The sequence below is a fragment of the plastid genome of Medicago sativa (assembly GCF_051527215.1).
Source record: "Medicago sativa voucher I.S. Choi MD003 plastid, complete genome".
Taxonomy (NCBI): Eukaryota; Viridiplantae; Streptophyta; class Magnoliopsida; order Fabales; family Fabaceae; genus Medicago; species Medicago sativa.
Genome location: NC_042841.1, coordinates 2,501 through 29,064, shown reverse-complemented (window position 1 = coordinate 29,064; position 26,564 = coordinate 2,501). Strand labels below are relative to the sequence as shown.

The window sequence follows — 26,564 nt, the reverse complement described above, 5'->3', positions numbered from 1 at the left end:
AAAGCAATTAATGGACGAAACTTTCACTTAGAATCTATTATTTTTAATAAAACTCCATACAATATTAAAAAATCTGATAGATAGAAAAAATAGATAGATAAAAAAATATTCGAATTTCTTACCTCGATCTGCAAAAAAGGTATACTTTGTAATTTTTTTAATCTGAACGAAAGAAAAATACAACTAAAGAGGACAATAAAAGAAATTAAAGTAAAATACAAAGTAAAAATAGGATTCTATAGTAGTTTCCTAGACATACAAATTAGAAGAATATATAAAACTTTTTTTTTTATTATTTCACGAACAAGATTCAAGAATAATATTATTTAATATTATTTGATAAAAGGAGAGTAGTATGTCTGGGGATCTGCTGGTAACAAAAAAAAGTGATAAAAGCGATCATTTCATTTGTTTCTGGAATAGTTCTTTAAAAAATTTATTTATCGGATTTACGAGTCATAAGACAATTCCCGCGTCATGACTTCATGACTTAGGGAATTTTTTAGAATAGAAAGGAATAACCCAATTAAGTTAATGGATTTTACCTAGATTAAATATCAATGGACAAAAAAAGTATTTTTCTATTCGAAACCCAGTAGAAAAGAAGGGACAGTCTTCGAGAAATCATATCATATATAAAATGAAAAAATCCTCGAAGGTTCCATCCCTGAAAATGCTAGGGGGTGTTCGGAAATGGTTGAAGTAGTTGAATAGGAGGATCACTATGACTATAGCTCTTGGTAAATTTACCAAAGATGAAAATGATTTATTTGATATTATGGATGACTGGTTACGGAGGGACCGTTTTGTTTTTGTGGGTTGGTCCGGTCTATTGCTCTTTCCTTGCGCCTATTTTGCCGTGGGGGGTTGGTTCACAGGTACCACCTTTGTAACTTCATGGTATACTCATGGATTGGCAAGTTCCTATTTGGAAGGTTGTAACTTCTTAACTGCGGCAGTCTCTACTCCTGCTAATAGTTTAGCACACTCTTTGTTGTTACTATGGGGTCCTGAAGCACAGGGAGATTTTACCCGTTGGTGTCAATTGGGTGGTCTGTGGACTTTTGTTGCTCTCCACGGTGCTTTCGGATTAATCGGTTTTATGTTACGTCAATTTGAACTTGCTCGATCTGTTCAATTGCGCCCTTATAATGCAATCGCATTCTCCGGTCCAATTGCTGTTTTTGTTTCTGTATTCCTGATTTATCCACTAGGTCAGTCTGGTTGGTTCTTTGCGCCTAGTTTTGGTGTAGCAGCTATATTTCGATTCATTCTATTTTTCCAAGGGTTTCATAATTGGACATTAAACCCATTTCATATGATGGGAGTTGCTGGTGTATTGGGCGCTGCCCTACTATGCGCTATTCATGGTGCTACCGTAGAAAATACGTTATTTGAAGATGGTGATGGCGCAAATACATTCCGTGCTTTTAACCCAACTCAAGCGGAAGAAACTTATTCAATGGTCACCGCTAACCGCTTTTGGTCCCAAATCTTTGGGGTTGCTTTTTCCAATAAACGTTGGTTACATTTCTTTATGTTATTTGTACCAGTAACTGGTTTATGGATGAGTGCTCTTGGAGTAGTCGGTCTGGCCCTGAACCTACGTGCCTATGACTTCGTTTCTCAAGAAATCCGCGCAGCGGAAGATCCTGAATTTGAGACTTTCTACACCAAAAATATTCTCTTAAATGAAGGTATTCGTGCGTGGATGGCGGCTCAAGATCAGCCTCATGAAAACCTTATATTCCCTGAGGAGGTTCTACCACGTGGAAACGCTCTTTAATGGAACTTTAGCTTTAACTGGCCGTGACCAAGAAACTACCGGTTTTGCTTGGTGGGCCGGGAATGCCCGACTTATCAATTTATCCGGTAAACTACTGGGGGCCCATGTAGCCCATGCCGGATTAATAGTATTCTGGGCCGGAGCAATGAACCTATTTGAAGTCGCTCATTTCGTACCCGAGAAGCCCATGTATGAACAAGGATTAATTTTACTTCCCCATCTAGCTACTCTAGGTTGGGGGGTAGGTCCTGGAGGGGAAGTTATAGACACCTTTCCATACTTTGTCTCTGGAGTACTTCACTTAATTTCTTCTGCAGTATTGGGCTTTGGCGGTATTTATCATGCACTTCTGGGACCTGAGACTCTTGAAGAATCTTTTCCATTCTTTGGTTATGTATGGAAAGATAGAAATAAAATGACTACTATTTTAGGTATTCACTTAATTTTGTTAGGGATAGGGGCTTTTCTTCTAGTATTTAAGGCTTCTTATTTTGGAGGTATATATGATACCTGGGCTCCAGGAGGGGGGGATGTAAGAAAAATTACCAACTTAACCCTTAGTCCAAGTATTATATTTGGTTATTTACTAAAATCTCCTTTTGGGGGAGAGGGGTGGATTGTTAGTGTGGACGATTTGGAAGACATAATTGGAGGGCATGTATGGTTGGGTTCCATTTGTATACTTGGTGGAATCTGGCATATCTTAACTAAACCCTTTGCATGGGCTCGTCGTGCACTAGTATGGTCTGGAGAAGCTTACTTGTCTTATAGTTTAGCAGCTTTATCCGTTTTTGGTTTTATAGCTTGTTGCTTTGTCTGGTTTAATAATACTGCTTATCCTAGTGAGTTTTATGGTCCCACTGGACCGGAAGCTTCTCAAGCTCAAGCATTTACTTTTCTAGTTAGAGACCAACGTCTTGGAGCTAATGTAGGATCCGCTCAAGGACCTACCGGTTTAGGTAAATATTTAATGCGTTCTCCGACCGGAGAAGTTATTTTTGGGGGAGAAACTATGCGTTTTTGGGATCTGCGTGCTCCCTGGTTAGAACCTCTAAGAGGTCCTAATGGTTTGGACTTGAGTAGACTGAAAAAAGACATACAGCCTTGGCAAGAACGTCGTTCTGCGGAATATATGACTCATGCTCCGTTAGGTTCTTTAAATTCCGTGGGTGGCGTAGCTACAGAGATTAATGCAGTCAATTATGTCTCTCCTAGAAGTTGGTTAGCTACTTCTCATTTTGTTCTAGGATTCTTCCTATTCGTAGGTCATTTATGGCACGCGGGAAGAGCTCGTGCAGCTGCCGCAGGATTTGAAAAAGGAATTGATCGAGATTCTGAGCCTGTTCTTTTCATGACTCCTCTTAATTGAGACATGAAATCCAATGCTTGACGTAGGAATCACTTTGATTTTAGTATACATATTGGGTTGAGTCGAGCAGATGATATTGAAAAAATATATTTTTTTTTTCAATTCATTTATATCTAATATCTAATCTTTTTTCGGGCTCGGCTAAGTGGTGATATAGTCGAGCCCGAAAAAACCGAGCTAACCTAAATCAATAAAATTCAAAAATCCATTCGCTAAGAAAAAGGAGAGAGGGGGATTCGAACCCTCGATAGTTCTTTCGAACTATACCGGTTTTCAAGACCGGAGCTATCAACCACTCAGCCATCTCTCCAAAAGCTAATTTCTATTTTATCTTTATTCCACTCAAGAGAACATGACCATACGAATTAATACCCCTTTTTATCTATGTATGATAAAGTGACTCTATTGGTCTAGTTCTCTATCCGTATATATATGCATGATCCAGCATGCTCTTTTGTGAAGTAAAAAAAACTACCCCTCGATCCACGCCTCAAAAGGGGTGTCATCTAAAATCAATGGATTCATGATAAAACCCTCCATAATGCGTTTTTTATTTTTTTAAGGGGTCAAAAGGGGTGGGGGGATCAAATGGTATAGTTCTTTTGTTGGTAAATTGGAGGATTAGAAACATGACTATTGCTTTTCAATTAGCTGTTTTTGCATTAATTGTTACTTCATCCATTTTATTGATTGGTGTACCTGTTGTATTTGCTTCTCCTGATGGTTGGTCAAGTAATAAAAATGTTGTATTTTCCGGTACATCATTATGGATTGGATTAGTATTTCTAGTGGGTATTCTTAATTCTCTCATCTCTTGAAACTTTTCATTCTAGATTAAAAAACGAAATGACCCCTCCCCCCCGAATTCTTTCGGGTTGTGAGGCACATTAAAATGAAAATGGAATAGATAAGACCCCACAAATAAAGAAAACTAAAACATTATTATTATTAATGGGAGGGGTCAAACTTCTTCTATTGGAAAAAGCTTATATCTTATACTATATATTATATATATAATATGATATATATAGTAAAACTAAAAACAAGATAAGAAAATAGAAAAATATGGGACTAGTATCTAGGGGAATATATTCGAATTTATTTTTTATATTTTAGAAATCTGTAATTCTATTTTTTTAATGAATTTAATTAATATATAGATCTATATTCTTATATACAAATAAGGTCTATTTAGAATAGAAAGAGATATAGTATATAGATTCTATCTATAATATAGATAGATATATAAATAATATAGATAGATATATAAATAGAATCTATATAGATTATAGAATCTAATAGTTATATATTCTAGTCTAACTATAGATCTATAGATTTCTACTTTTTTTAATTATTCCTAATAGATATCAGACATAGTTCTGCACAAATAAAATGGTAAAGTATAAAGTACAATAAAAACAAAAATGCGGATATAGTTGAATGGTAAAATTTCTCCTTGCCAAGGAGAAGACGCGGGTTCGATTCCCGCTATCCGCCGTTGCTTATGTATTGAATACGAAAGTAATAGTATATTTATATTATAAAAAAAACATAGTATATAAATAGAGTATGGTGAATTCCATTTTTTTTTTTCAAAAATGTTGCGGAGACGGGATTTGAACCCGTGACCTCAAGGTTATGAGCCTTGCGAGCTACCAAGTTGCTCTACTCCGCGATAAGAAGAAGAATTGACAATTAATGGAAAACAGAGATTGAATGTGCCCCTCCACCATATCTGTACAAATAGAATAAACCATTTATACAGAATGGTAAAGGGACCGTCCTAGGATCGCTAATCATCAAAATAAATAAAAAAATGAAGATAATTTTTTTTTTTTTATTCTTACCAACTCGATCTTGTTGCACCGGGCAACAAACCTTCGTGAACCATTTCACGAAGTATGTGTCCAGATAATCCAAAGTCTCGATAATTAGCTCTCGGTCTTCCGGTCGAAAAACAACGTCGACGAAGACGTGTAGGTGCACTATTACGCGGTAGTGCTTCTAACTTTCCCTGAATTTCCCATTTCTCACTTAAGGACTGAGCTTTTCTTATTTCTTTTTTTGGAGATCTTCGAATCAAATGATATTTTTGTTCCAATTTTTGCCTCTTCTTCTCCCTCTCAATCAAACTTTTCTTTGCCATGATGGTTCATTTCCTATTAGTATCAATGATAGAAGTCGGATCCTGGATGTAGAAATAGAAGAAGGTGGTTTCCCTTCTTCATACAAAGAAATGATATTTTTGCAGATACAATAAAGAATCAAATTAACCAAATTTACCTGATGTAGAGGCAATCAAGAAAGCCGCATAAGTAAATATATAACCTACCGAAAAGTGGACTAATCCAACCAATCTTGCTTGCACAATGGAAAGAGCCACTGGTTTATCTCTCCATCGAATCAAATTCGCCAATGGTGTGCGTTCATGAGCCCATGCTAAAGTTTCGATCAATTCCTGCCAATATCCGCGCCATGAGATTAAGAACATAAATCCAGTAGCCCAAACAAGATGTCCAAATAAGAACATCCACGCCCAGACTGATAAACTATTCATACCAAAAGGGTTATATCCATTGATAAGTTGTGAAGAATTTAACCATAGATAATCTCTTAACCATCCCATCAAATAGGTAGAAGATTCATTAAATTGTGAAACATTACCCTGCCATAATGTAATGTGCTTCCAATGCCAATAAAAAGTAACCCATCCAATGGTATTTAACATCCAGAAAACTGCCAAATAAAATGCGTCCCAAGCCGAAATATCACAAGTACCACCTCGTCCCGGACCATCGCAAGGAAAACTATAACCAAAATCCTTTTTATCCGGCATTAACTTGGAACCGCGTGCATCCAAAGCACCTTTTACTAAGATCAATGTAGTTGTATGTAAACCAAGAGCAATAGCATGATGAACCAAGAAGTCTCCAGGGCCTATTGTTAAGAATAGAGAATTACTATTTTCATTAATAGCATTTAACCAACCAGGCAACCATATGCTTCGCCCCGCACTGAGCGCCGGACTATTCGTTGAAGATAAAAGTACATCGAACCCATATGAAGTTTTACCATGAGCAGATTGTATCCATTGGGCAAATATAGGTTCGATCAAGATTTGTTTCTCCGGAGTCCCAAAAGCAAGCATGACATCATTATGGACATAAAGTCCCAAAGTATGGAACCCCAGAAATAGGCTGGCCCAACTTAAATGGGATATGATAGCTTCTTTGTGCTCTAACATTCTTGCCAATACATTATCCTCATTCTGTTCGGGATTGTAATCGCGAATAAAAAATATCGCTCCATGAGCAAAAGCCCCTGTCATAATAAATCCTGCAATGTATTGATGATGAGTATATAACGCAGCTTGAGTAGTAAAGTCTTGCGCTATAAACGCATAAGCAGGCAAAGAGTACATGTGTTGAGCTACCAAAGAAGTAATGACCCCTAATGAGGCTAGAGCAAGGCCTAATTGAAAATGAATTGAATTATTGATTGTGTCATAAAGACCCTTATGTCCACGCCCCAATCTACCCCCCGGAGGAATATGTGCTTCTAAAATATCTTTTATACTGTGCCCAATACCGAAGTTAGTTCTATACATATGACCAGCAATGAGAAAAAGAATTGCAATAGCTAAATGATGATGTGCCATATCGGTCAGCCATAAACTTTGCGTTTGAGGATGGAATCCCCCGAGAAGTGTTAGAATGGCAGTTCCCGCGCCTTGCGAAGTACTAAATAAATGACTACTAGAATCGGGGTTTTGAGCATAAAGATTCCACTGACCTGTAAAAAGTGGACCTAATCCTTGAGGATGTGGTAATACACTTAAGAAATTATTCCATCGAACATATTCTCCTCTGGATCCTGGAATAGCAACATGAACTAAATGCCCTGCCCAAGCTAAGGAACTGACTCCAAATAGTCCTGACAAATGGTGATTGAGGCGGGATTCGGCATTTTTAAACCACGAAACGCTCGGTTTCCATTTCGGTTGTAGGTGTAACCAGCCCGCTAGTAAGGATATGACAGAAAGAAATAATAGAAAAAGAGCTCCAGTATAAAGATCTTCATTAGTACGTAAACCGATTGTATACCACCACTGATAAACACCGGAATAGGCAATATTCACTGGGCCAAGAGCACCCCCTCGAGTAAAAGCTTCTACAGCCGGTTGACCAAAATGGGGATCCCAAATTGCATGAGCAATAGGTCTTACATGTAAAGGATCTTGTACCCATGCCTCAAAATTTCCTTGCCAAGCTACATGAAAGAGATTCCCGGAAGTCCACAGAAAAATTATTGCTAATTGTCCGAAATGAGAAGCAAAAATATTCTGATAAAGACGTTCCTCAGTAATATCATCATGACTTTCGAAGTCATGTGCGGTAGCAATACCAAACCAAATACGACGAGTAGTGGGGTCCTGAGCTAAGCCTTGGCTAAACCTTGGAAATCTTAATGCCATAATGCTTTTCAAATCCTCCTAGCCATTATCCTACTGCAATAATTCTTGCTAAGAAGAATGCCCACGTTGTGGCAATTCCACCCAGAAGGTAATGGGTTACTCCTACAGCACGTCCCTGTACAATGCTCAAGGCTCTAGGCTGAGTAGCAGGAGCAACTTTTAATTTATTATGAGCCCAAACGATGGATTCAATAAGTTCTTGCCAATAACCACGCCCGCTGAATAGAAACATTAAACTAAAAGCCCATACAAAATGGGCACCTAAGAAAAAAAGACCATATGCAGATAATGAGGAACCATAAGACTGAATTACCTGGGATGCCTGCGCCCATAAGAAATCGCGGAGCCACCCATTAATGGTAATCGAACTCTGCGCAAAGTTTCCTCCTGTGATATGAGTTACTACTCCTTGATCATTTATACTACCCCAAACATCTGACTGCATTTTCCAACTGAAATGGAATATTACTACAGAAATTGAATTGTACATCCAAAATAATCCTAAGAAGACGTGATCCCAAGCGGATACTTGGCATGTCCCCCCTCTTCCAGGTCCATCACAAGGGAACCGAAAACCAAGATTTGCTTTATCCGGTATCAATCGTGAGCTACGAGCAAATAGAACTCCTTTTAGGAGTATCAATACCGTCACGTGAATTGTAAATGCATGAATATGATGTACCAAAAAATCTGCAGTTCCTAATGGAATAGGTAACAAAGCTACTTTGCCGCCCACTGCCACTAAATCACCACCGCCCCAAGTCAAACTGGTGCTTGCTGTTGCACCAGGGGCCGTTGTACCAGGTGCTAAAGCGTGGGTATTTTGTATCCATTGAGCAAAGACAGGTTGTAATTGTATAGCGGTATCAGAAAACATATCTTGAGGGCGCCCTAAAGCACTCATGGTATCATTATGAATATACAAACCAAAACTGTGAAAGCCTAAAAATATACACACCCAGTTGAGATGTGATATGATTGCATCGCGATGTCTAAGAATACGATCTAATAGATCGTTGTATCGAGTAGTTGGATCATAGTCTCTTACCATAAAAATGGCTGCATGTGCAGCAGCACCAACTATGAGAAATCCCCCAATCCACATGTGATGTGTGAACAATGACAGTTGTGTCCCATAGTCAGTAGCTAGGTATGGATAAGGAGGCATAGCATACATATGGTGAGCTACAATAATGGTCAAAGAGCCTAACATAGCTAGGTTAATAGATAATTGAGCATGCCATGACGTTGTTAGGATCTCATATAGACCTTTATGACCTTGGCCTGTAAATGGACCTTTATGGGCCTCTAAAATATCTTTTATACCATGACCAATACCCCAATTAGTTCTATACATATGACCGGCAATGAGAAAAAGAATTGCAATAGCTAAATGATGATGTGCAATATCGGTCAGCCATAGACCCCCAGTTAGTGGATCTAATCCTCCACGAAAAGTAAGAAAGTCCGCGTATTTTGACCAATTCAAGGTAAAAAATGGGGTTGCTCCTTCGGCAAAACTTGGATAAAGTTGAGCCAAAAGATCCCGATTCAAGATAAATTCATGAGGAAGTGGGATCTCTTTGGGATCTACTCCAGCATTTAGAAATTGGTTAATTGGTAAAGATACATGTACTTGATGCCCCGCCCAAGAAAGAGACCCAAGTCCTAGTAGCCCTGCCAAATGGTGATTCAACATGGATTCTACATCTTGGAACCAAGCCAATTTTGGAGCAGCTTTGTGATAATGAAACCAACCAGCAAAAAGCATTAAGGCTGCAAAGACCAATGCACCAATTGCAGTACAATAGAGTTGTAATTCATTAGTTATTCCAGATGCTCGCCAAATCTGAAAAAAACCAGAGGTTATTTGTATTCCGCGGAAACCTCCGCCTACATCACCATTCAATATTTCTTGGCCTACTATTGGCCAAACCACCTGGGCACTAGGTCGAATGTGAGTAGGATCATTTAGCCATGCTTCATAATTGGAAAAACGAGCACCATGGAAATACATGCCACTCAGCCAAAGAAAGATAATGGAGAGTTGGCCGAAATGAGCACTAAATACTTTTCGGGAAATCTCCTCTAAATCACTAGTATGGCTATCGAAATCATGAGCATCAGCATGTAGGTTCCAGATCCAAGTAGTAGTATCAGGTCCCTTAGCTATTGTTCTTGAGAAATGACCAGGTTTTGCCCATTGCTCGAAAGAAGTTTTTATGGGATCCCTATCTACCAAAATTTTGACTTCTGGATCTACCAAAATTTTGACTTTTGGTTCCGGCGAACGAATAATCATTGAGTCCTCCTCTTTCCGGACAACACATACAAAGAGACCCGCCAACATAAAACATAATTAGTGAACTTATGAGAGATGTTTATATTGAATATCTTTCTCTTCTATCTCCCATCTATTTATTCTATATTTTCTTTAGTTATTCACTAGAACAATTATGATCCGGAAGTTAATCCGGGGCAAGTGTTCGGATCTATTATGACATAGTAGTGAGGCGCTCAACGGACCTTTTTTTTTTTTAATTCTAAAACCTTTTCTGAACTTTGAATTTAATGAAGTTAAAGAATTTTTTGTGCAACCTAGTCTATTCAGATTTCACTTAGAGATTCCTAGATGGAACAAATGAAACTTTTTGTCTTTCTTGCATATCTTACAGAGAAGATATTCTTAGGTACTTTATTTCAAATCACGTGAGCAGTTATTAGCATTACTAAGGAACATAACGAAATATCAGATGAAATAGAACGATTTTAGAAGGGATATAAGAAAATCTTTTGATTGTTTGTTGCTTTATATTTAGAAATGATCCGTTTTATTTTACTGATGAGGACAACAAACAATAAACTATAACAAATTCAAGATTCTCTTTATATTCTATTCTCTATAGAGAATAGAATATAAAGAGAATTATAGAAAATATAGAATCAATAGAATATTAGAATAAAAAAAAGAAAATAATAAACAGAGTGTTCTTATTCAAAACGCCCTGTGATCTTCAACCAATTCTGTGCTTCAATATAATTCCCAGGGGTAAGGGCTATAGCTTGTTTCCAATATTCAGCGGCTTGATCAAACCAAGATTCCGCAATTTCAGAATCTCCCTGTCGAATGGCCTGTTCTCCGCGGTCGGAATAGGTGAGTAAATTCCTTCCCTTAGAACCGTACTTGAGAGTTTCCTGACTCATACGGCTCAACAGTCAATTCTTTTTATCTTCCATTTTTTTCTGGAGTTAAGAACAAGAAAAGAGGTTAATTACATGAGTTTCAAACTTGAATTTGGATTACGAATTGAATCCTTTGTTTTTAGTTTTATCTTTTTTCCTACCTTCCGAAGAATAAAGCATCGACATTAACACTAATGCTCGTTCTTATTGAAATTTTCTGAAAGGTAACTATCTCGATTTCATATATCATATACTTTCATATATGATATATCAATTTCTATAGAATCTTTGAGAAAGACTTTTCTTCATAAGAAAAGACTTACTATCTTTGGGATCTGATACTACACCGCTGCTCACAACCTTAGGGGATCCACTTTATTACATAAGTAGATTCCTAATCTATCATCATATAAGTAAGCAGTTCTTGTTGTATCGGCCAAAAACCTTGTGAATTGATCTTTACGGTGCTTCCTCTATCAATTAGATCTTTTATCCATAGAAAAAAAGTATCTAGGCATATAGATTCTATTTCTTCATATTTTGACTTCTATGAAGTTTCTTTCTTTGCTACAGCTCATAAAAATCGTTGTTTCGAACGATATATATATGTAGAAAGCCTATTTTTTTGTCTAGTATTTATTTTTTTATTAGTATTAGTGGAGTTGTTCGTTCTTTTCTTTTTTTCTATAGTGGAGATAGTCGCACGTAATGACAGATCACGGCCATATTGTTAAAAGCTTGAGGTAAGAAGGGGTTTCGTTCGAGTGCCCTAAAATAGTATTCCAAAGCTTTTGTATGTTCTCCGTTACTTGTGTGTATAAGGCCTATGTTATAAAGTATATAACTTCGATCATAGGGATCAATTTCCAGTCGCATAGCCTCATAATAATTCTGTAAAGCTTCCGCATAATTTCCTTCAGATTGAGCCGACATCCGTTACGGTCGTCATTCGGTTCAAAGAATCTCCGTTCCAGAACCGTACGTGAGATTTTCATCTCATACGGCTCCTCCTTTATGTGTATAATGATAAACATCCATGGAATCAAATCCAAAAAGATTGCAATATTCTCATTATCAACGTAGCGGGACTAGTATTTTTACACGAAATCTCTAGCCAACCTTCCTGTCAAGGATCTTTTATTAACATCAAGTATGTTATTACTGGATAAATGGATAAATAGTCACTTCAACAATTTCTTTGTCCTCAACGCTGCTAAATTTCCCGGAATTAGTCACTTCAACAGTCTTCGATGGTTATATGGGTATCCAAAATAAGAACGAGATGGATGTTTATTGTCCCAACCATTCTAGTTAGTCCCGATCCCGATAAGAAAGGAAGGATTTATTTTTTTTACAAAGTTTTCTAGTGTTGTTGATTCCTAAGCGTAGTGCTTCTTCCCCCATGCCGCCTATTGGTACTAGTGGAGTAGGATTAACCTAACCCCATAGGTATAGGTATAACCTTTCGCTTAATACTATAAACCTAAAATTGAAGCATATGAGGCTGCATTAATCGGAAATACACGACAGAAGGGATTAATTGTTTTATTTCCAAACTTCACCTTCAGCAAGCGTAGGTTTTTTTTTTTTCAAAAATTTTTTCTTTCTCTAGACTGAGATAGGTAAAAAAAAATAATCAAATCGCACCATCTCTGTAATAAGTGAATGCCTCTTTTTCTCCAGAAGTTGTCGGAATTATTCGTAATAAGATATTGGCTACAATGGTAAAGGTCTTATCAATAAAATTTCCATTTATCCGAGATCTAGTCATAGGTAGCAATCCATTCTAAAATTTCATTGTTTATCGCGTGATAAAAGAATCCCCCAAACAAAGGAATTGTACAATACAGTACGAAATAACGTAAAAATGGACTTATTAATCAAATTAATCAAATAATTTTATCTTACGGCAGGCCTCGAAGTAAGTTTTTTTTGCTCGTTTCAATTGATTATGTGCGCCTACGCAAATGGAATATGTATGCCTCACTATTCACTCGAGGGGCATAATCATTATGTAGGAGAGATGGCCGAGTGGTTGAAGGCGTAGCACTGGAACTGCTATGTAGGCTTTTTGTTTACCGAGGGTTCGAATCCCTCTCTTTCCGCACCCTTATCAAGTTCATCAATGTTACTGATCTCAATGTTTGCAAATAGATATCATTATTCCAACTTTGATGTGGATTCTCTATTCCTAATTTCTTTCTGTAATAAACAAAATAGTGGAATAAAGTGGGCAAGGAATAACAATTTTCCTATACCCACGTCTATACATGAATGGGGGAAAATCCTCGGATCAAAATTATTCTTAATTTAATATTTTAATTAGGTTTAAGTCTGACGAGAATAATATTCTACAACCAGCAATTCATTAATTTTCAAACCAACCCATTTACTATCTATTATTTGATTGACTAATCCTTTATATTGGAATGGATCAAGAGTCAAATGGATTGGCAATTCTTCGCGGGGGGCTGATTCAAGAGAATTTTGAATCAGAGTTCTAGATTTTTGTTCACCCTTCGCTGTAATAATATCTTGAGGTTTGCAACGATAACTTGGTATATCTACTATACGACCATTAACTAAAACATGTCTGTGGTTAACTAATTGACGGGCTTGAGGAATAGTCGAAGCCATACCCAATCGAAAAAGTATGTTATCCAAACGCATTTCAAGTAATTGTAGTAAAACTTGACCGGTTGAACCTTTCGCTTTTCCAGCGATACGAACGTATTTAAGCAATTGTCGTTCTGTAAGACCATAATGAAAACGCAATTTTTGTTTTTCTTCTAAACGAATACGATATTGAGATTTTTTACTCGAGCGCGATTGGTTTCTAAGTTCGCTTCCAACTGTAGGCCGTTTACTAGTTAGTCCTGGTAAAGCCCCCAGACGACGTATTTTTTTGAAACGAGGCCCTCTGTAACGTGACATAAACACTCCTTTTTAATTTAAAATGGAAAATCTCATAAAGCTAAATTAAAACTAAACTAAATAACAAATATGATAAATCAAACGAAATCTACTTGAAAGTATTTTACTATAAATATTATACTACAAAAAAGAACTGGAAAGATTCGATCAGTATCCGAATTTTATTCTATTGTATATCTATCTAAATAAATAGAAAATAAAAAAAGAAGGTTATTTTCTTGATTTGTTCTAGAGAAATGGAACTCCCATTTTTTTTTTTCCTAAAATAAAAAGAGATTATCCCTTATGTCAAAAATGAAAACAAATAGAGAAAAAAAGCCGGCTATCGGAATCGAACCGATGACCATCGCATTACAAATGCGATGCTCTAACCTCTGAGCTAAGCGGGCTCTCATAACACAAATTGTGGATTTATCGGAATTATTTCCTAAACTACTGGGATCTTAGTTATTAATTGTTTTATATTAGCTCTTCATAACCAAATTACTATATCATAATCATAATCAAATAAATACAAACATAGAAAAAATATAAACTATCCAATAGTTATTATTTATTTGATATTTTAGTATATATCCTAAAAATCAGAATAATTTTAAGATAAGAATTTTAATTAATAGTTAAATAGAATACTATATTAATAGTTAAATAGAATACTATTTTGATCGATTTATCAAATAATTTTGATCAATAAAACAATATCGTCATTTTAATTCGTATAGTCAAATTCTCTTTTTTGTTTTGAATTCCATTTTATTCATTTTTTGAATATTTTTGCTTCTTTATTTCGATTATTTTAATATTTCAAGAATAATATAGAATAGAATTCATATTTTCATCGAATCTATATGAATATCTAAATATAGATATGTATTTATCCCGATATCCTGATTATTAGATAGGAAGATTATTTGTTTCTATATATATTCTTTATATATTCTTTAATATTATATATTCTTTAATATTCTAGAATTAGAATACCTTAAAATAAAATTCTATATAAAAACTCTATATAAATAGATATAGAAATAAATAGATATAGAAAATAGTAAAGAGTATATGGAATACTATCTTAAAATTAAAATTTCTATTTTAAATAGTCTCATTTTTTAGAATTTTAAATAATGACTAATTAGATTACAGTAAACAGTAATTTATATTACAAAATTCGTATGCATTAAGATGAACTATGTATAATATAAAAAAGAATGTATCGATAGAAATTTGATATTTCTATTGAATTTCTAAATGAATGTCAAATTTGAAATTAATAAATAGATTTTTGATTTTCGTTTTGTTATTATAAGGTCTGTATCTGTCTGCTCTAAGGAAAAAAAGAATCGAACGTTAGAGTATCCTAAATACTCTCAAAAAATCAAAGAAGGAGGGACATATAAAATAGAGATAAATGTAGTATATATCTCTGTATATTGAATTGCGAATACACAGATAATAGAATCATTTCTGATTCGACTAAATATGGCTATCTGATATAGATGAAAGAAAATCAATCAAACAAATAGAAGGAAATTTTTCCAAAAATGGGAGTAGGTTTCTAATAAATTCAACAGTTCCATCATATAATTCTCATAATACAAATGAAAAAACATCCTAATGAGATATGATATCAATCTCAAAGAAAAAAACGGGGGATATGGCGAAATTGGTAGACGCTACGGACTTAATTGGATTGAGCCTTGGTATGGAAACTTACCAAGTGAAAACTTTCAAATTCAGAGAAACCCTGGAATTAAAAATGGGCAATCCTGAGCCAAATCCTTCTTTCCGAAAACAAATAAATAAAAGTTCAGAAAGTTAAAATCAAAAAAGGATAGGTGCAGAGACTCAATGGAAGCTGTTCTAACAAATGGAGTTGACAACATTTACTCTTTCAATAGAATAATATTGATTGATCAAATCAGTCACTCCACCATAGTCTGATGGATCTTTTGAATAACGGATTAATCAGACGAGAATAAAGATAGAGTCCCATTCTACATGTCAATACCGACATCAATGAAATTTTTAGTAAGAGGAAAATCCGTCGACTTTAGAAATCGTGAGGGTTCAAGTCCCTCTATCCCCAAAAGCCCATTTAATCCGCTAATTTTTTATCCTATATCCCTTTTTTTTAATTAAAATTCAAAACAAAAAGTATTTTTTTTTTTTTTTATTTAGTTGACATAGACTCAAGTAATTTCCTAAAATTAGGGTGATGTGTCAAGAATGGTCGGGATAGCTCAGCCGGTAGAGCAGAGGACTGAAAATCCTCGTGTCACCAGTTCAAATCTGGTTCCCGGCGATTCATTTCTATGAGTATCTATTCCCAAATTTCTTAAAATTTGGGAATAGATACATATTTTTTAGTGGTCTTGATCATCATACATAATTTATCTAGGCGTACGGAGATATACTCTTTCTAGCTAAAGAATGAATAGATGTATATTCTAGGTATAGAAAGTTAGTCTGAAAATGAATGATTCCATTTTGTTTCGATTTTTTCTGCGCTCCAAAAAGAATGTTACTATTTTAACAATATTCAAATCGTAAAATTACTTGGTTGAAAGGCCAAAAAGTTGAATCTAGGGAAGTTCAGAGGTGAGAATAGTCAAAATTTATCTGAGATACATTATAAAAAAATTCGGTCCATTTCTTTTCATTTTATTTGATCCTACTTTTTCTTTTTCGTAGCCGGATATCTAATTGATGTTACCGTACATCTTAAATAGTTAATGATACAGAACTTTTTCAGTTCATCCTATTGGCTCACCCTAAATTAAGTATCGTTCCATCCAATTTTAGAATCTCAATGAATCCCTATATTATTGTCTTTTTTATTTATCCATTTTGTTATTTATCCCATCCATAATGAAGATATGAATGAAACCTCTATTATTCTGTCGAATCTATAACAAAAAGAAAATGTACATACAGATATTTCTTGACTATCTGGGGTTGTCGAAGTGCGGATTACTTTCTTATTTTTATCATTTAGTGAGCATCCTGTATTTCATAAAAATTGGGGGCGATATAATCTTTACGCAAAGGCCATCCTATCCAACTTTCGGGCATTAAAATACGTTTCAGACGCGGATGATTATCATAAGAGATTCCTAACATATCATAAGATTCCCTTTCTTGAAAATCAGCACTTTTCCAAACCCAGAAAATAGAAGGAATTCTCGGATTTTGCCTTGGGGCAAATACTTTTATGCATACCTCTTCGGGTTGATCTAAACTATACTCTATTCTCGTAAGATGATAGACACTAGCTAATAGTCCTCCTGGTGCTACATCATAGGCACATTGGGAACGTAGATAATTGTAACCATATACATATAAAATAACAGCAATCGAATGCCAATCCTCGGGCTTTATTTGTAAAGTCTCTATTCCTTGGTAATCAAAACCCAAAGATCTATGAACTATTCCGTGTTTGACTAGCCAAGCAGACAAATGACCCTGCATTTTTTTTTTACTTCTCCTGCTTTTTTTTATATAAGTTTGGTATTAGAATGAAATTTTTGAAGATTGACTTGTTTGCTATTTCTTATTGTATTTTGTACAAAAGGATCCTGTTTAATTCACTTTTTCGTTTGTCGGAGGATAGTTAACTTTTTTATATTTGAAAAATGTGTCAGAGGTTATCTCTGAAATAGATGATGGTTGATAAAATAATCCTTGATTATAATTGCCGGTATGAGTACTGCGTCCAAGATGAAATTTGTGGTTCGTAGTAAAACACCTATTCTCTCGTTGATAACAAATTTGATCTTCATAGATTTCTCGAGATATTTTCTTACGAAGTTTTGTTATAGCATCTATAACGGCTTCCGGTTTAGGTGGACAGCCTGGCAAATAGACATCCACAGGAATTAGCTTATCCACGCCCCGAACAGTACTATAAGAATCGGTACTGAACATCCCTCCTGTAATTGTACAGGCTCCCATAGCAATAACATATTTTGGTTCGGGCATTTGCTCATATAATCGAACTAAAGAAGGAGCCATTTTCATAGTTACGGTGCCCGCTGTTAAAATAAGGTCTGCCTGCCTAGGACTCGACCGTGGTACCAGTCCATAACGATCAAAGTCAAATCGTGATCCTATTAATGAAGCAAATTCAATGAAGCAACAACTAGTACCATAGAGAAGTGGCCATAAACTGGATAGTCTTGACCAATTTGAAAGATCATTTAATGTAGTAGAAATAACTGAATTTTTGGTTTTTTGATCAAGTAAGGGAAACTCAATGGAATTCATAACTGTCTCAATGTTTTGTTTAATTGTCTAAATATTCAAGAATTAAGACCATTCTAATGCTCCCTTCCGCCATGCATAAACTAAACCAACAATTAGGATAAGGACGAAGATGAAAGCTTCTATAAATACGGATACCCCCAATACATCAAAACTCATTGCCCATGGGTAAAGAAAGACTGTTTCAACATCAAAAACAACAAAAACTAGAGCAAACATATAATAACGGATTTGAAATTGTAACCAAGCATCGCCCATCGGTTCTATCCCAGATTCATAACTAGAAAGTTTTTCTGGCCCTTTTCTAATTGGAGCTAAAATTCCAGAAATCAGAAATGCCAAAATAGGAATAAAGATCGATATTATTAGAAATGTCCAAAAAATATCATATTCATAAAGCAAAAACATAAATGTACTCCTATGAATGTGAAAAATATACCGGATTCTTCTTAATTCTTAGTCGATTTGAATTGCAATTTTCAAATTATTAGATTAATGAAAATTAATCTAATCTAAATACTAAATAGAAATGCTTTTTATTTTATTAAATTTACATTATTTCGGATCAAATTCATACTAGTATCTGAGTATTCAAATTCATACTAGTATCTGAGTATACTAATCTAATAGAAATATTATTCTATCCAATATTAATCTATTCAAATAGAAATTGATTCATTTTTAATAATACTAATTAACTAAAAATATAGTATATTTAAACCAGTAATATTACAAGTATGGAGTATTTAGTATTCCATATACTATGGAATATAATTAATATAATATAGTACTAAATACTATATAGTACTATATCAAATATATCTACTATTATAGATAGTGGATCTATACTATCTATAAATCTGAGTAGTATAGGTAGCAATATTAGGGCTATACGGACTCGAACCGTAGACCTTCTCGGTAAAACAGATCAAACTATTATTATCAAAATGATTTGAATTGTTTTAAAAACCCAACGTGCATTTTTTTTTGCATTGGGCTTTTTCATTAACTGATAGAAATATCAATTAGTCTACCATCTTTTTTCTTTACACAAAGAAAAAGGAAATGACTCCCTGTGCTCTGATTTATTTTTTTTAGATTTTAATCTAAGAGCACTACCAAAGTTTTTCAAAGAAGAAGGTTATCCTGACGTAGGTCTGCTTTTGGCCTGGATCAACTAAAGTTAAATGGACTCTCTATCAACCTACTTAAATAAAAATATCAAATAGGAAATGAAACTTCATACACCTTAAAGTTCCTAAGATAGGAAGAAAAGAGAATTTTTTTGAGGTCCCTAGACTCATTTGCCTAGCATTGAATAGATTAAGTATTCACCTTATCAATATCTCAAATCCATTATGGATTTTATTTGACGTCTAAATCCTTTGTCAGGCTATTGTTCTCTTATTTTATTCCTGGAGTAAGACATGGATTTCTCAATAAGATCAACTCTTTTAATTACATGATGGACTCCTATGAAAAAAAACATTGGCGCGTGTGTAAACGAGGTGCTCTACCAACTGAGCTATAGCCCTTGTGCTTTTGATACATATTTTATTCGATAAATAAATTCTTGTCAAGATTAATATTACATGATCGAATCTCTTTGATTGATAGTGCGTTGGTATTGTTTCTAAGTAATATAACATTTATAATCCATTGATCTGATAGATGGGTACTTTTTTTATTTAGGATGATAAATGACCTACTTAACTCAGTGGTTAGAGTATTGCTTTCATACGGCAGGAGTCATTGGTTCAAATCCAATAGTAGGTAAGGTATAGATAGAACTTATTAGATACCATTGATTCCGGTATCTAATAAGTTTTTCTACTCACCCTTTCTTTTTTTATTCGAATTTTCTATCTTTTTCTATTCTATCTATTTTTTTCAATTTTGAATTATTTTGCTGGACCAACTTGTTACTAGAACCTATTGATAGCCTCTAGGATAGTCTCTACTCGTGTCCTAGCTCGTCGGAGAGCTAGATTTGCCTCAATTGTTTGTCTTTTCCCTTCAGCCTTATTCAAGTTAGCTTCTGCTATTTTTAGAGTTTGTTGTGCTTCTTGTGGATCAATGTCAATGCTCTTTTCCGCATCATTTACTAAAATAGTGATCTCATTATTGCCTATTCTAGCAAAACCGCCCATCAGAGCCATCGTTACCCATTGTTGGTTGGTAAGGCGTATTTTCAAAATACCTATATCTAAAGCTGTGGCAATAGGCGCATGATTTTTTAATACCCCAATTTGTCCACTATTAGTAGATAAAATAATTTCCTTCACTTCTGAATCCCAAACAGTTCGATTGGGGGTCAGTACACAAAGATTTAAAGTCATTTCTTGAATTTGTTCTCCATTTACAAGTTCGCAGCCTTCGCAGTAGCTTCATCGATATTACCCACCAAATAAAAGGCTTGTTCAGGAAGACTATCTAATTCTCCAGAAAGAATCAATTTAAACCCTCTAATTGTTTCTGCTAGACCAACATATTTCCCTGGGGAACCTGTAAATACTTCTGCTACGAAAAAAGGTTGGGATAAGAAACGTTCAATTTTTCGTGCTCTTGCTACGGTTAAACGATCCTCTTCGGATAATTCGTCCAACCCAAGAATAGCTATAATGTCCTGAAGTTCTTTGTAACGTTGTAACGTTTGTTTAACCCTTTGCGCAGTTTCATAATGTTCTTCACCAACGATCCGAGGTTGGAGCATGGTTGACGTTGAATCTAAAGGATCGACTGCTGGATAGATACCTTTGGAAGCTAATCCTCTTGATAGTACAGTAGTAGCATCCAAATGTGCAAATGTCGTGGCAGGAGCAGGATCGGTCAAATCGTCTGCAGGTACATAAACTGCTTGAATAGAAGTTATAGACCCTTCTTTGGTAGAAGTAATTCGTTCTTGTAAAGTACCCATTTCAGTACCCAGGGTGGGTTGATAACCCACAGCGGAAGGCATTCGGCCCAATAGGGCAGATACTTCGGATCCGGCTTGGACAAAACGGAAGATATTGTCGATAAATAGAAGGACGTCCTGTTCATTGACATCTCGGAAATATTCTGCCATAGTTAGGGCAGTTAAACCAACTCTCATACGAGCTCCGGGCGGTTCATTCATTTGCCCGTAGACTAGAGCTACTTTTGATTCCGCAATATTTTTTTCATTAATGACTCCGGATTCTTTCATTTCCATATAAAGATCATTTCCCTCACGAGTACGCTCACCTACTCCGCCAAATACGGATACACCTCCATGAGCTTTGGCAATGTTATTGATCAATTCCATAATCAGTACTGTTTTACCTACCCCAGCTCCACCGAAAAGTCCTATTTTTCCGCCACGGCGATAAGGAGCTAAAAGATCTACTACTTTAATTCCTGTTTCAAAAATGGATAATTTTGTATCTAACTGTATAAAGGCAGGCGCGGATCTATGAATAGGAGATGTTGTGCCAGTATCTACAGGACCTAAATTATCAATAGGCTCTCCAAGCACGTTGAAAATTCGACCTAGGGTTGCTCCGCCGACTGGAACACTTAGGGGAGCTCCCGTGTCAATCACATCCATTCCTCTCTTTAGACCATCTGTAGCACTCATAGCTACAGCTCTAACTCTATTATTTCCTAATAATTGCTGTACTTCACAAGTTACGTTAATTTCTTGTCCAACAGTATCTCCACCTTGAACTATCAGAGCGTTGTAAATATTAGGCATCTTCCCTGGTGAAAAAACTACATCGAGTACCGGACCAATTATTTGCGTGATACGTCCTAGATTTTTTTTTTCAAGTCCAGAAACCTCAGTATCCGAAGTGGTAGGAGTTAGTCTCATATTAAAATATATCCGTTTTTTTTTTTTTTTGAAAAAAAAAAAAATTGAAATCAAGAAAAAAATGTTTGATAACAAAGCAAGTTGATCAGTTAATTTAATTAATATTTAATATTAATTAATAGTTAATAAGAAATGTAAGTTAATAATCGATTTTCTTGGTACCACCCAACCAATTCAATTTCAATGAATGCATTTTCAAAGTCAACCCAGTCATTATGAAAATTTTAATTGGATGAAATCTTTTGAAAGTCTTTCATTTGTTTATCATTATAGATTATAGACAATACTATCTATATTATCTATATTATCTATGGAATTCGAACCTGAACTTTGTTTACGATTCAGTTTTTCTATCTCATTTTTTATTTCCTCAGCATACATAGGATTTATACTTAGCCAATTTTTTTACCTATTTTTCTTTTCGTGGGCGAATTCTGCCCATTTTTTCATCTAGGATTTACATATACAACATATATCACTGTCAAGGTCAAGAGTAAATTTTTTATTATTGAGAATAAAAAAATCAAAAATTAAAAAAATAAGAGGCTCGAAATTTGAAAAAAAAAAAAAAGGATTGGGTTGCGCCATACATATGAAAGAGTATAGAATAATGATGTATTTGCCAAATCAAATATCATGGTTAAATTAAATAATGAACCATTCGGATTAATTGATAATATTAGTTGATCGATCATTTGTGAAAGGTTTTATTAACTCCTAAGTTATGTCGAGTAGACCTTGTTGTTGCTAGAATTCTTAATTCATGAGTTGTAAGGGGGATTTATGTCACCACAAACAGAAACTAAAGCAACGGTTGGGTTCAAAGCTGGTGTTAAAGATTATAGATTGACTTATTATACTCCTGACTATGAAACCAAAGATACTGATATCTTGGCAGCATTCCGAGTAAGTCCGCAACCTGGAGTTCCGGCTGAAGAAGCAGGTGCAGCGGTAGCTGCCGAATCTTCCACTGGGACATGGACAACTGTGTGGACCGATGGACTTACCAGTCTTGATCGTTATAAAGGACGCTGCTACCACATCGAACCTGTTGCTGGAGAAGAGACTCAATTTATTGCTTATGTAGCTTATCCCTTAGACCTTTTTGAAGAAGGTTCTGTTACTAACATGTTTACCTCCATTGTAGGTAATGTATTTGGGTTCAAGGCCTTGCGTGCTCTACGTCTGGAAGATTTGCGAATCCCCGTTGCTTATGTTAAAACTTTCCAAGGTCCTCCTCACGGAATCCAAGTTGAGAGAGATAAATTGAACAAATATGGACGTCCCCTATTGGGATGTACTATTAAACCTAAATTGGGTTTATCCGCTAAAAATTACGGTAGAGCAGTTTATGAATGTCTACGCGGTGGACTTGATTTTACCAAAGATGATGAAAATGTGAACTCCCAACCATTTATGCGTTGGAGAGACCGTTTCTTATTTTGTGCCGAAGCTATTTATAAAGCACAGGCCGAAACTGGTGAAATCAAAGGACATTATTTGAATGCTACTGCGGGCACAGTTGACGATATGATGAAAAGAGCTGTATTTGCTAGAGAATTGGGCGTGCCTATCGTAATGCATGACTACTTAACCGGTGGATTCACTGCAAATACTACCTTGGCTCACTATTGCCGCGATAATGGTCTACTTCTTCATATCCACCGTGCAATGCATGCAGTTATTGATAGACAGAAAAATCATGGTATGCACTTTCGTGTATTAGCTAAAGCGTTACGTATGTCAGGTGGAGATCATATTCACGCTGGTACTGTAGTAGGTAAACTGGAAGGAGAAAGGGATATTACTTTAGGTTTTGTTGATTTACTACGTGATGATTTTATTGAAAAAGATAGAAGTCGCGGTATTTTTTTCACTCAGGATTGGGTTTCTTTACCTGGTGTTCTGCCTGTTGCTTCGGGTGGTATTCATGTTTGGCATATGCCTGCTCTGACCGAGATATTTGGAGATGATTCTGTACTTCAATTCGGTGGAGGAACTTTAGGACACCCTTGGGGAAATGCACCTGGTGCCGTAGCGAATCGAGTAGCTCTGGAAGCATGTGTACAAGCTCGTAATGAGGGACGTGATCTTGCTCGTGAGGGTAATGAAATTATCCGTGAAGCTACCAAATGGAGTCCTGAATTAGCTGCTGCTTGTGAAGTCTGGAAGGAGATCAAATTTGAATTCCCAGCAATGGATACTATTTGATTTGAATTCCCAGCAATGGATACTTTGTAATCCAGTAATTATCATTCGTTCTATTAATTTCAATTAAACTCGGCCCAATCTTTTACTAAAAGGATTGAGCCGAATAAAATACACAATACAAAAATACTTCTTGTATCTATAATGAATCCTATGGATCTTTCCGATTGGTATATTTTTTCTATTTAATTTCTATTTTTTGATTTGGAATAGATATAGTCTAATTAATAATTATAGCATTCTAATTGAATATCATAATATAATAGAATGAATTAAATAGAAATAATTTATATTTTAAAATAAAAAATTAGAATATAAATATTTTTCTATTTGTTTTCTCGATTGTATTTTTTTTTTTCAACATTGACAACAGTGTATCAAACAAATATAATACGATCGTGAATAAAAAGATGGATTGACTCATGTTACATAGATTTATTTTTACTTCGTCAAATAATGGATTGTTGTATTTAGTTTGTATCAAACAAGAAGTTTTTTCATTGTAATTTAATGTAATATGCAACATTTTTTTAATATTAAAGAATTGTATCTTTTTTTTATTGCGATTGGATATACACATCCTTCTATTTTTTTTTTTATTAGGGTTGCTAACTCAATGGTAGAGTACTCGGCTTTTAAGTGCGACTCCATTTTTTACACATTTCTATGAACTAATTGGTTCATCCATACCATCGGTAGGGTTTGTAAGACCACGACTGATCCAGAAAGGAATGAATGGAAAAAGCAGCATGTCGTATCAATGGTGAATTCTAAAAATTTTTATTGGACCTGGCCCAAATTTTCGTTTGAATTGTTGGCTCGGAACAAATGAATTCAGTTGGGTTTAATTAATAAAAGGATAGAGCTTAGATGCTCCAATTATAGGGAAACAAAAAGCAACGAGCTTTCATTTTTTATTTGAATGATTACCACATCTAATTATACGTTAAAAAAGGATTAGTGCTTGCTGTGGAAAAAGTTTTTCCAACGAATGGATTAAGGATTTTTGTTATGAGTCCTAATTATTAGCTATTCCCCATTATGTTATGGGGTAGCAATAAATGTGTAAAAGAAAGAGTATATTGATAAAGATATTTTTTTCCAAAATCAAAAGAGCGATTGGTCCAAAAAATAAAGGATTTCTAACTAGCTTGTTGTCCTAGAACAATTAGATGGAACAAGCGAGCGGAGATAGTCCATTAATGGGTTTTAACTTTTTTTCTAGGTATCTATTCATATTTGTTTTTTTTAATTCTAATATATATATATATAGAATAGAATACCTTGTTTTGACTGTATCGCACTATGTATCATTTGATAATCCAATGAATCTCTGATCCGTTGACCAAATAGAATTTCTAAAATGAAGGAATATCAAGTATATTTAGAACGAGCTAGATCTCGCCAACAGGACTTCCTATACCCACTTATTTTTCGGGAGTATATTTATGGACTTGCTTATAGTCATAATTTTAATAGATCCATTTTTGTGGAAAATGTAGGTTCTGACAGTAAATATAGTTTACTAATTGTAAAACGTTTAATTACTCGAATGTATCAACAGAATCATTTAATCATTTCGGCTAATGATTCTAACAAAAATCCATTTTGGGGCTATAATAAGAATTTTTATTCTCAAATAATATCAGAGGGTTTTGCCATCGTCGTGGAAATTCCATTTTTCCTAGAAAAAAGCTCTTCCTTAGAGGAGGCAGAAATCATAAAATCTTATAAAAATTTGAGATCCATTCATTCCATTTTTCCCTTTTTGGAGGATAAATTTACATATTTAAATTATGTGTCAGATATACGAATACCATATCCTATCCATCTGGAAATCTTAGTTCAAATCCTTCGATACTGGGTGAAAGATGCCCCTTTTTTTCATTTATTACGATTGTTTCTTTATAATTTTAGTAATTGGAATAGTTTTATTACTACCAAAAACTCGATTTCTACTTTTTCAAAAAGTAATCCGAGATTATTCTTGTTCCTCTATAATTTTTATGTATGTGAATATGAATCTATCTTCCTTTTTCTACGTAATAAATCCTCTCATTTACGATTAAAATCTTTTAGCGTTTTTTTTGAACGAATTTTTTTTTATGCAAAAAGAGAACATCTTGTAGAAGTTTTTGCTAAGGATTTTTCGTATACTTTAACATTCTTCAAGGATCCTCTCATTCATTATGTTAGATATCAAGGAAAATGCATTCTGGCTTCAAAGAATTCGCCTTTTTTGATGAATAAATGGAAACATTATTTTATTCATTTATGGCAAGGTTTTTTTTATGTTTGGTCTCAACCAAGAACGATCCATATAAACCAATTATCCGAACATTCATTTCAGCTTTTAGGCTATTTTTTAAATGTGCGGGTAAATCGTTCAGTGGTACGGAGTCAAATGCTGCAAAATACATTTTTAATCGAAATTTTTAGCAAAAAACTTGATATAATAGTTCCAATTATTCCTCTGATTAGATCATTGGCTAAAGCGAAATTTTGTAATGTATTAGGG

At 34.8% G+C, this 26,564-nt stretch overlaps 15 protein-coding genes and 10 non-coding genes across 25 annotated transcripts in view; 11 read left to right on the top strand and 14 right to left on the bottom strand. All coding sequences in view use genetic code 11, as the record gives it.

Moving 5' to 3' along the window:
* The first annotated feature begins 724 nt into the window (after window positions 1–724).
* Window positions 725–1,786, top strand: psbD (photosystem II protein D2). The gene has a single exon. The coding sequence runs from the start codon at window positions 725–727 to the stop codon at window positions 1,784–1,786; it is 1,062 nt and encodes a 353-aa protein (YP_009656283.1).
* On the top strand, window positions 1,734–3,155 carry psbC (photosystem II 44 kDa protein). The gene has a single exon. It carries the CDS (start codon window positions 1,734–1,736, stop codon window positions 3,153–3,155), a length of 1,422 nt encoding a protein of 473 aa, YP_009656282.1.
* Window positions 3,156–3,376: 221 nt separating this feature from the next.
* On the bottom strand, window positions 3,377–3,465 carry trnS-UGA. The gene has a single exon. It is a non-coding gene; the product is annotated as a tRNA-Ser (tRNA).
* Window positions 3,466–3,784: 319 nt separating this feature from the next.
* On the top strand, window positions 3,785–3,973 carry psbZ (photosystem II protein Z). The gene has a single exon. The coding sequence runs from the start codon at window positions 3,785–3,787 to the stop codon at window positions 3,971–3,973; it is 189 nt and encodes a 62-aa protein (YP_009656281.1).
* Window positions 3,974–4,581: 608 nt separating this feature from the next.
* Window positions 4,582–4,652, top strand: trnG-GCC. The gene has a single exon. It is a non-coding gene; the product is annotated as a tRNA-Gly (tRNA).
* Window positions 4,653–4,756: 104 nt separating this feature from the next.
* trnfM-CAU lies at window positions 4,757–4,830 on the bottom strand. The gene has a single exon. It is a non-coding gene; the product is annotated as a tRNA-Met (tRNA).
* A 168-nt stretch (window positions 4,831–4,998) lies between these two features.
* On the bottom strand, window positions 4,999–5,301 carry rps14 (ribosomal protein S14). Its single transcript has one exon. The coding sequence runs from the start codon at window positions 5,299–5,301 to the stop codon at window positions 4,999–5,001; it is 303 nt and encodes a 100-aa protein (YP_009656280.1).
* Window positions 5,302–5,424: 123 nt separating this feature from the next.
* On the bottom strand, window positions 5,425–7,629 carry psaB (photosystem I P700 chlorophyll a apoprotein A2). Its single transcript has one exon. It carries the CDS (start codon window positions 7,627–7,629, stop codon window positions 5,425–5,427), a length of 2,205 nt encoding a protein of 734 aa, YP_009656279.1.
* A 25-nt stretch (window positions 7,630–7,654) lies between these two features.
* Window positions 7,655–9,931, bottom strand: psaA (photosystem I P700 chlorophyll a apoprotein A1). Its single transcript has one exon. The coding sequence runs from the start codon at window positions 9,929–9,931 to the stop codon at window positions 7,655–7,657; it is 2,277 nt and encodes a 758-aa protein (YP_009656278.1).
* Window positions 9,932–10,620: 689 nt separating this feature from the next.
* Window positions 10,621–12,583, bottom strand: ycf3 (photosystem I assembly protein Ycf3). Its single transcript has 3 exons — window positions 12,458–12,583; window positions 11,520–11,745; window positions 10,621–10,775 (listed from the first exon to the last, which is right to left on the bottom strand). The coding sequence occupies exons 1-3, from the start codon at window positions 12,581–12,583 to the stop codon at window positions 10,621–10,623; spliced, it is 507 nt and encodes a 168-aa protein (YP_009656277.1).
* Window positions 12,584–12,829: 246 nt separating this feature from the next.
* On the top strand, window positions 12,830–12,917 carry trnS-GGA. Its single transcript has one exon. It is a non-coding gene; the product is annotated as a tRNA-Ser (tRNA).
* A 223-nt stretch (window positions 12,918–13,140) lies between these two features.
* rps4 (ribosomal protein S4) lies at window positions 13,141–13,746 on the bottom strand. The gene has a single exon. It carries the CDS (start codon window positions 13,744–13,746, stop codon window positions 13,141–13,143), a length of 606 nt encoding a protein of 201 aa, YP_009656276.1.
* Window positions 13,747–14,062: 316 nt separating this feature from the next.
* trnT-UGU lies at window positions 14,063–14,135 on the bottom strand. The gene has a single exon. It is a non-coding gene; the product is annotated as a tRNA-Thr (tRNA).
* A 1,259-nt stretch (window positions 14,136–15,394) lies between these two features.
* trnL-UAA lies at window positions 15,395–15,832 on the top strand. Its single transcript has 2 exons — window positions 15,395–15,431; window positions 15,783–15,832. It is a non-coding gene; the product is annotated as a tRNA-Leu (tRNA).
* A 143-nt stretch (window positions 15,833–15,975) lies between these two features.
* Window positions 15,976–16,048, top strand: trnF-GAA. The gene has a single exon. It is a non-coding gene; the product is annotated as a tRNA-Phe (tRNA).
* Window positions 16,049–16,737: 689 nt separating this feature from the next.
* Window positions 16,738–17,214, bottom strand: ndhJ (NADH dehydrogenase subunit J). The gene has a single exon. It carries the CDS (start codon window positions 17,212–17,214, stop codon window positions 16,738–16,740), a length of 477 nt encoding a protein of 158 aa, YP_009656275.1.
* Window positions 17,215–17,325: 111 nt separating this feature from the next.
* Window positions 17,326–18,009, bottom strand: ndhK (NADH dehydrogenase subunit K). The gene has a single exon. It carries the CDS (start codon window positions 18,007–18,009, stop codon window positions 17,326–17,328), a length of 684 nt encoding a protein of 227 aa, YP_009656274.1.
* Window positions 18,010–18,051: 42 nt separating this feature from the next.
* On the bottom strand, window positions 18,052–18,414 carry ndhC (NADH dehydrogenase subunit 3). Its single transcript has one exon. It carries the CDS (start codon window positions 18,412–18,414, stop codon window positions 18,052–18,054), a length of 363 nt encoding a protein of 120 aa, YP_009656273.1.
* Window positions 18,415–18,889: 475 nt separating this feature from the next.
* trnV-UAC lies at window positions 18,890–19,541 on the bottom strand. The gene is made up of 2 exons: window positions 19,506–19,541; window positions 18,890–18,926 (listed from the first exon to the last, which is right to left on the bottom strand). It is a non-coding gene; the product is annotated as a tRNA-Val (tRNA).
* Window positions 19,542–19,709: 168 nt separating this feature from the next.
* trnM-CAU lies at window positions 19,710–19,782 on the top strand. The gene has a single exon. It is a non-coding gene; the product is annotated as a tRNA-Met (tRNA).
* A 149-nt stretch (window positions 19,783–19,931) lies between these two features.
* On the bottom strand, window positions 19,932–20,345 carry atpE (ATP synthase CF1 epsilon subunit). Its single transcript has one exon. It carries the CDS (start codon window positions 20,343–20,345, stop codon window positions 19,932–19,934), a length of 414 nt encoding a protein of 137 aa, YP_009656272.1.
* Window positions 20,346–20,365: 20 nt separating this feature from the next.
* Window positions 20,366–21,838, bottom strand: atpB (ATP synthase CF1 beta subunit). Its single transcript has one exon. It carries the CDS (start codon window positions 21,836–21,838, stop codon window positions 20,366–20,368), a length of 1,473 nt encoding a protein of 490 aa, YP_009656271.1.
* Window positions 21,839–22,621: 783 nt separating this feature from the next.
* Window positions 22,622–24,049, top strand: rbcL (ribulose-1,5-bisphosphate carboxylase/oxygenase large subunit). Its single transcript has one exon. It carries the CDS (start codon window positions 22,622–22,624, stop codon window positions 24,047–24,049), a length of 1,428 nt encoding a protein of 475 aa, YP_009656270.1.
* A 599-nt stretch (window positions 24,050–24,648) lies between these two features.
* Window positions 24,649–26,564, top strand: part of trnK-UUU — a 2,553-nt gene continuing 637 nt past the window's right edge. The window contains exon 1 of the tRNA in view: window positions 24,649–24,685. This is a non-coding gene — a tRNA (tRNA-Lys). The remainder of the gene's footprint in view (window positions 24,686–26,564) is intronic.
* The window catches only part of matK (maturase K), a 1,521-nt gene continuing 366 nt past the window's right edge, over window positions 25,410–26,564 (top strand). The window contains exon 1 of the mRNA in view: window positions 25,410–26,564. This exon is cut by the window's right edge and continues 366 nt beyond it. Within this exon, the coding sequence (YP_009656269.1) occupies window positions 25,410–26,564 (1,155 nt within the window).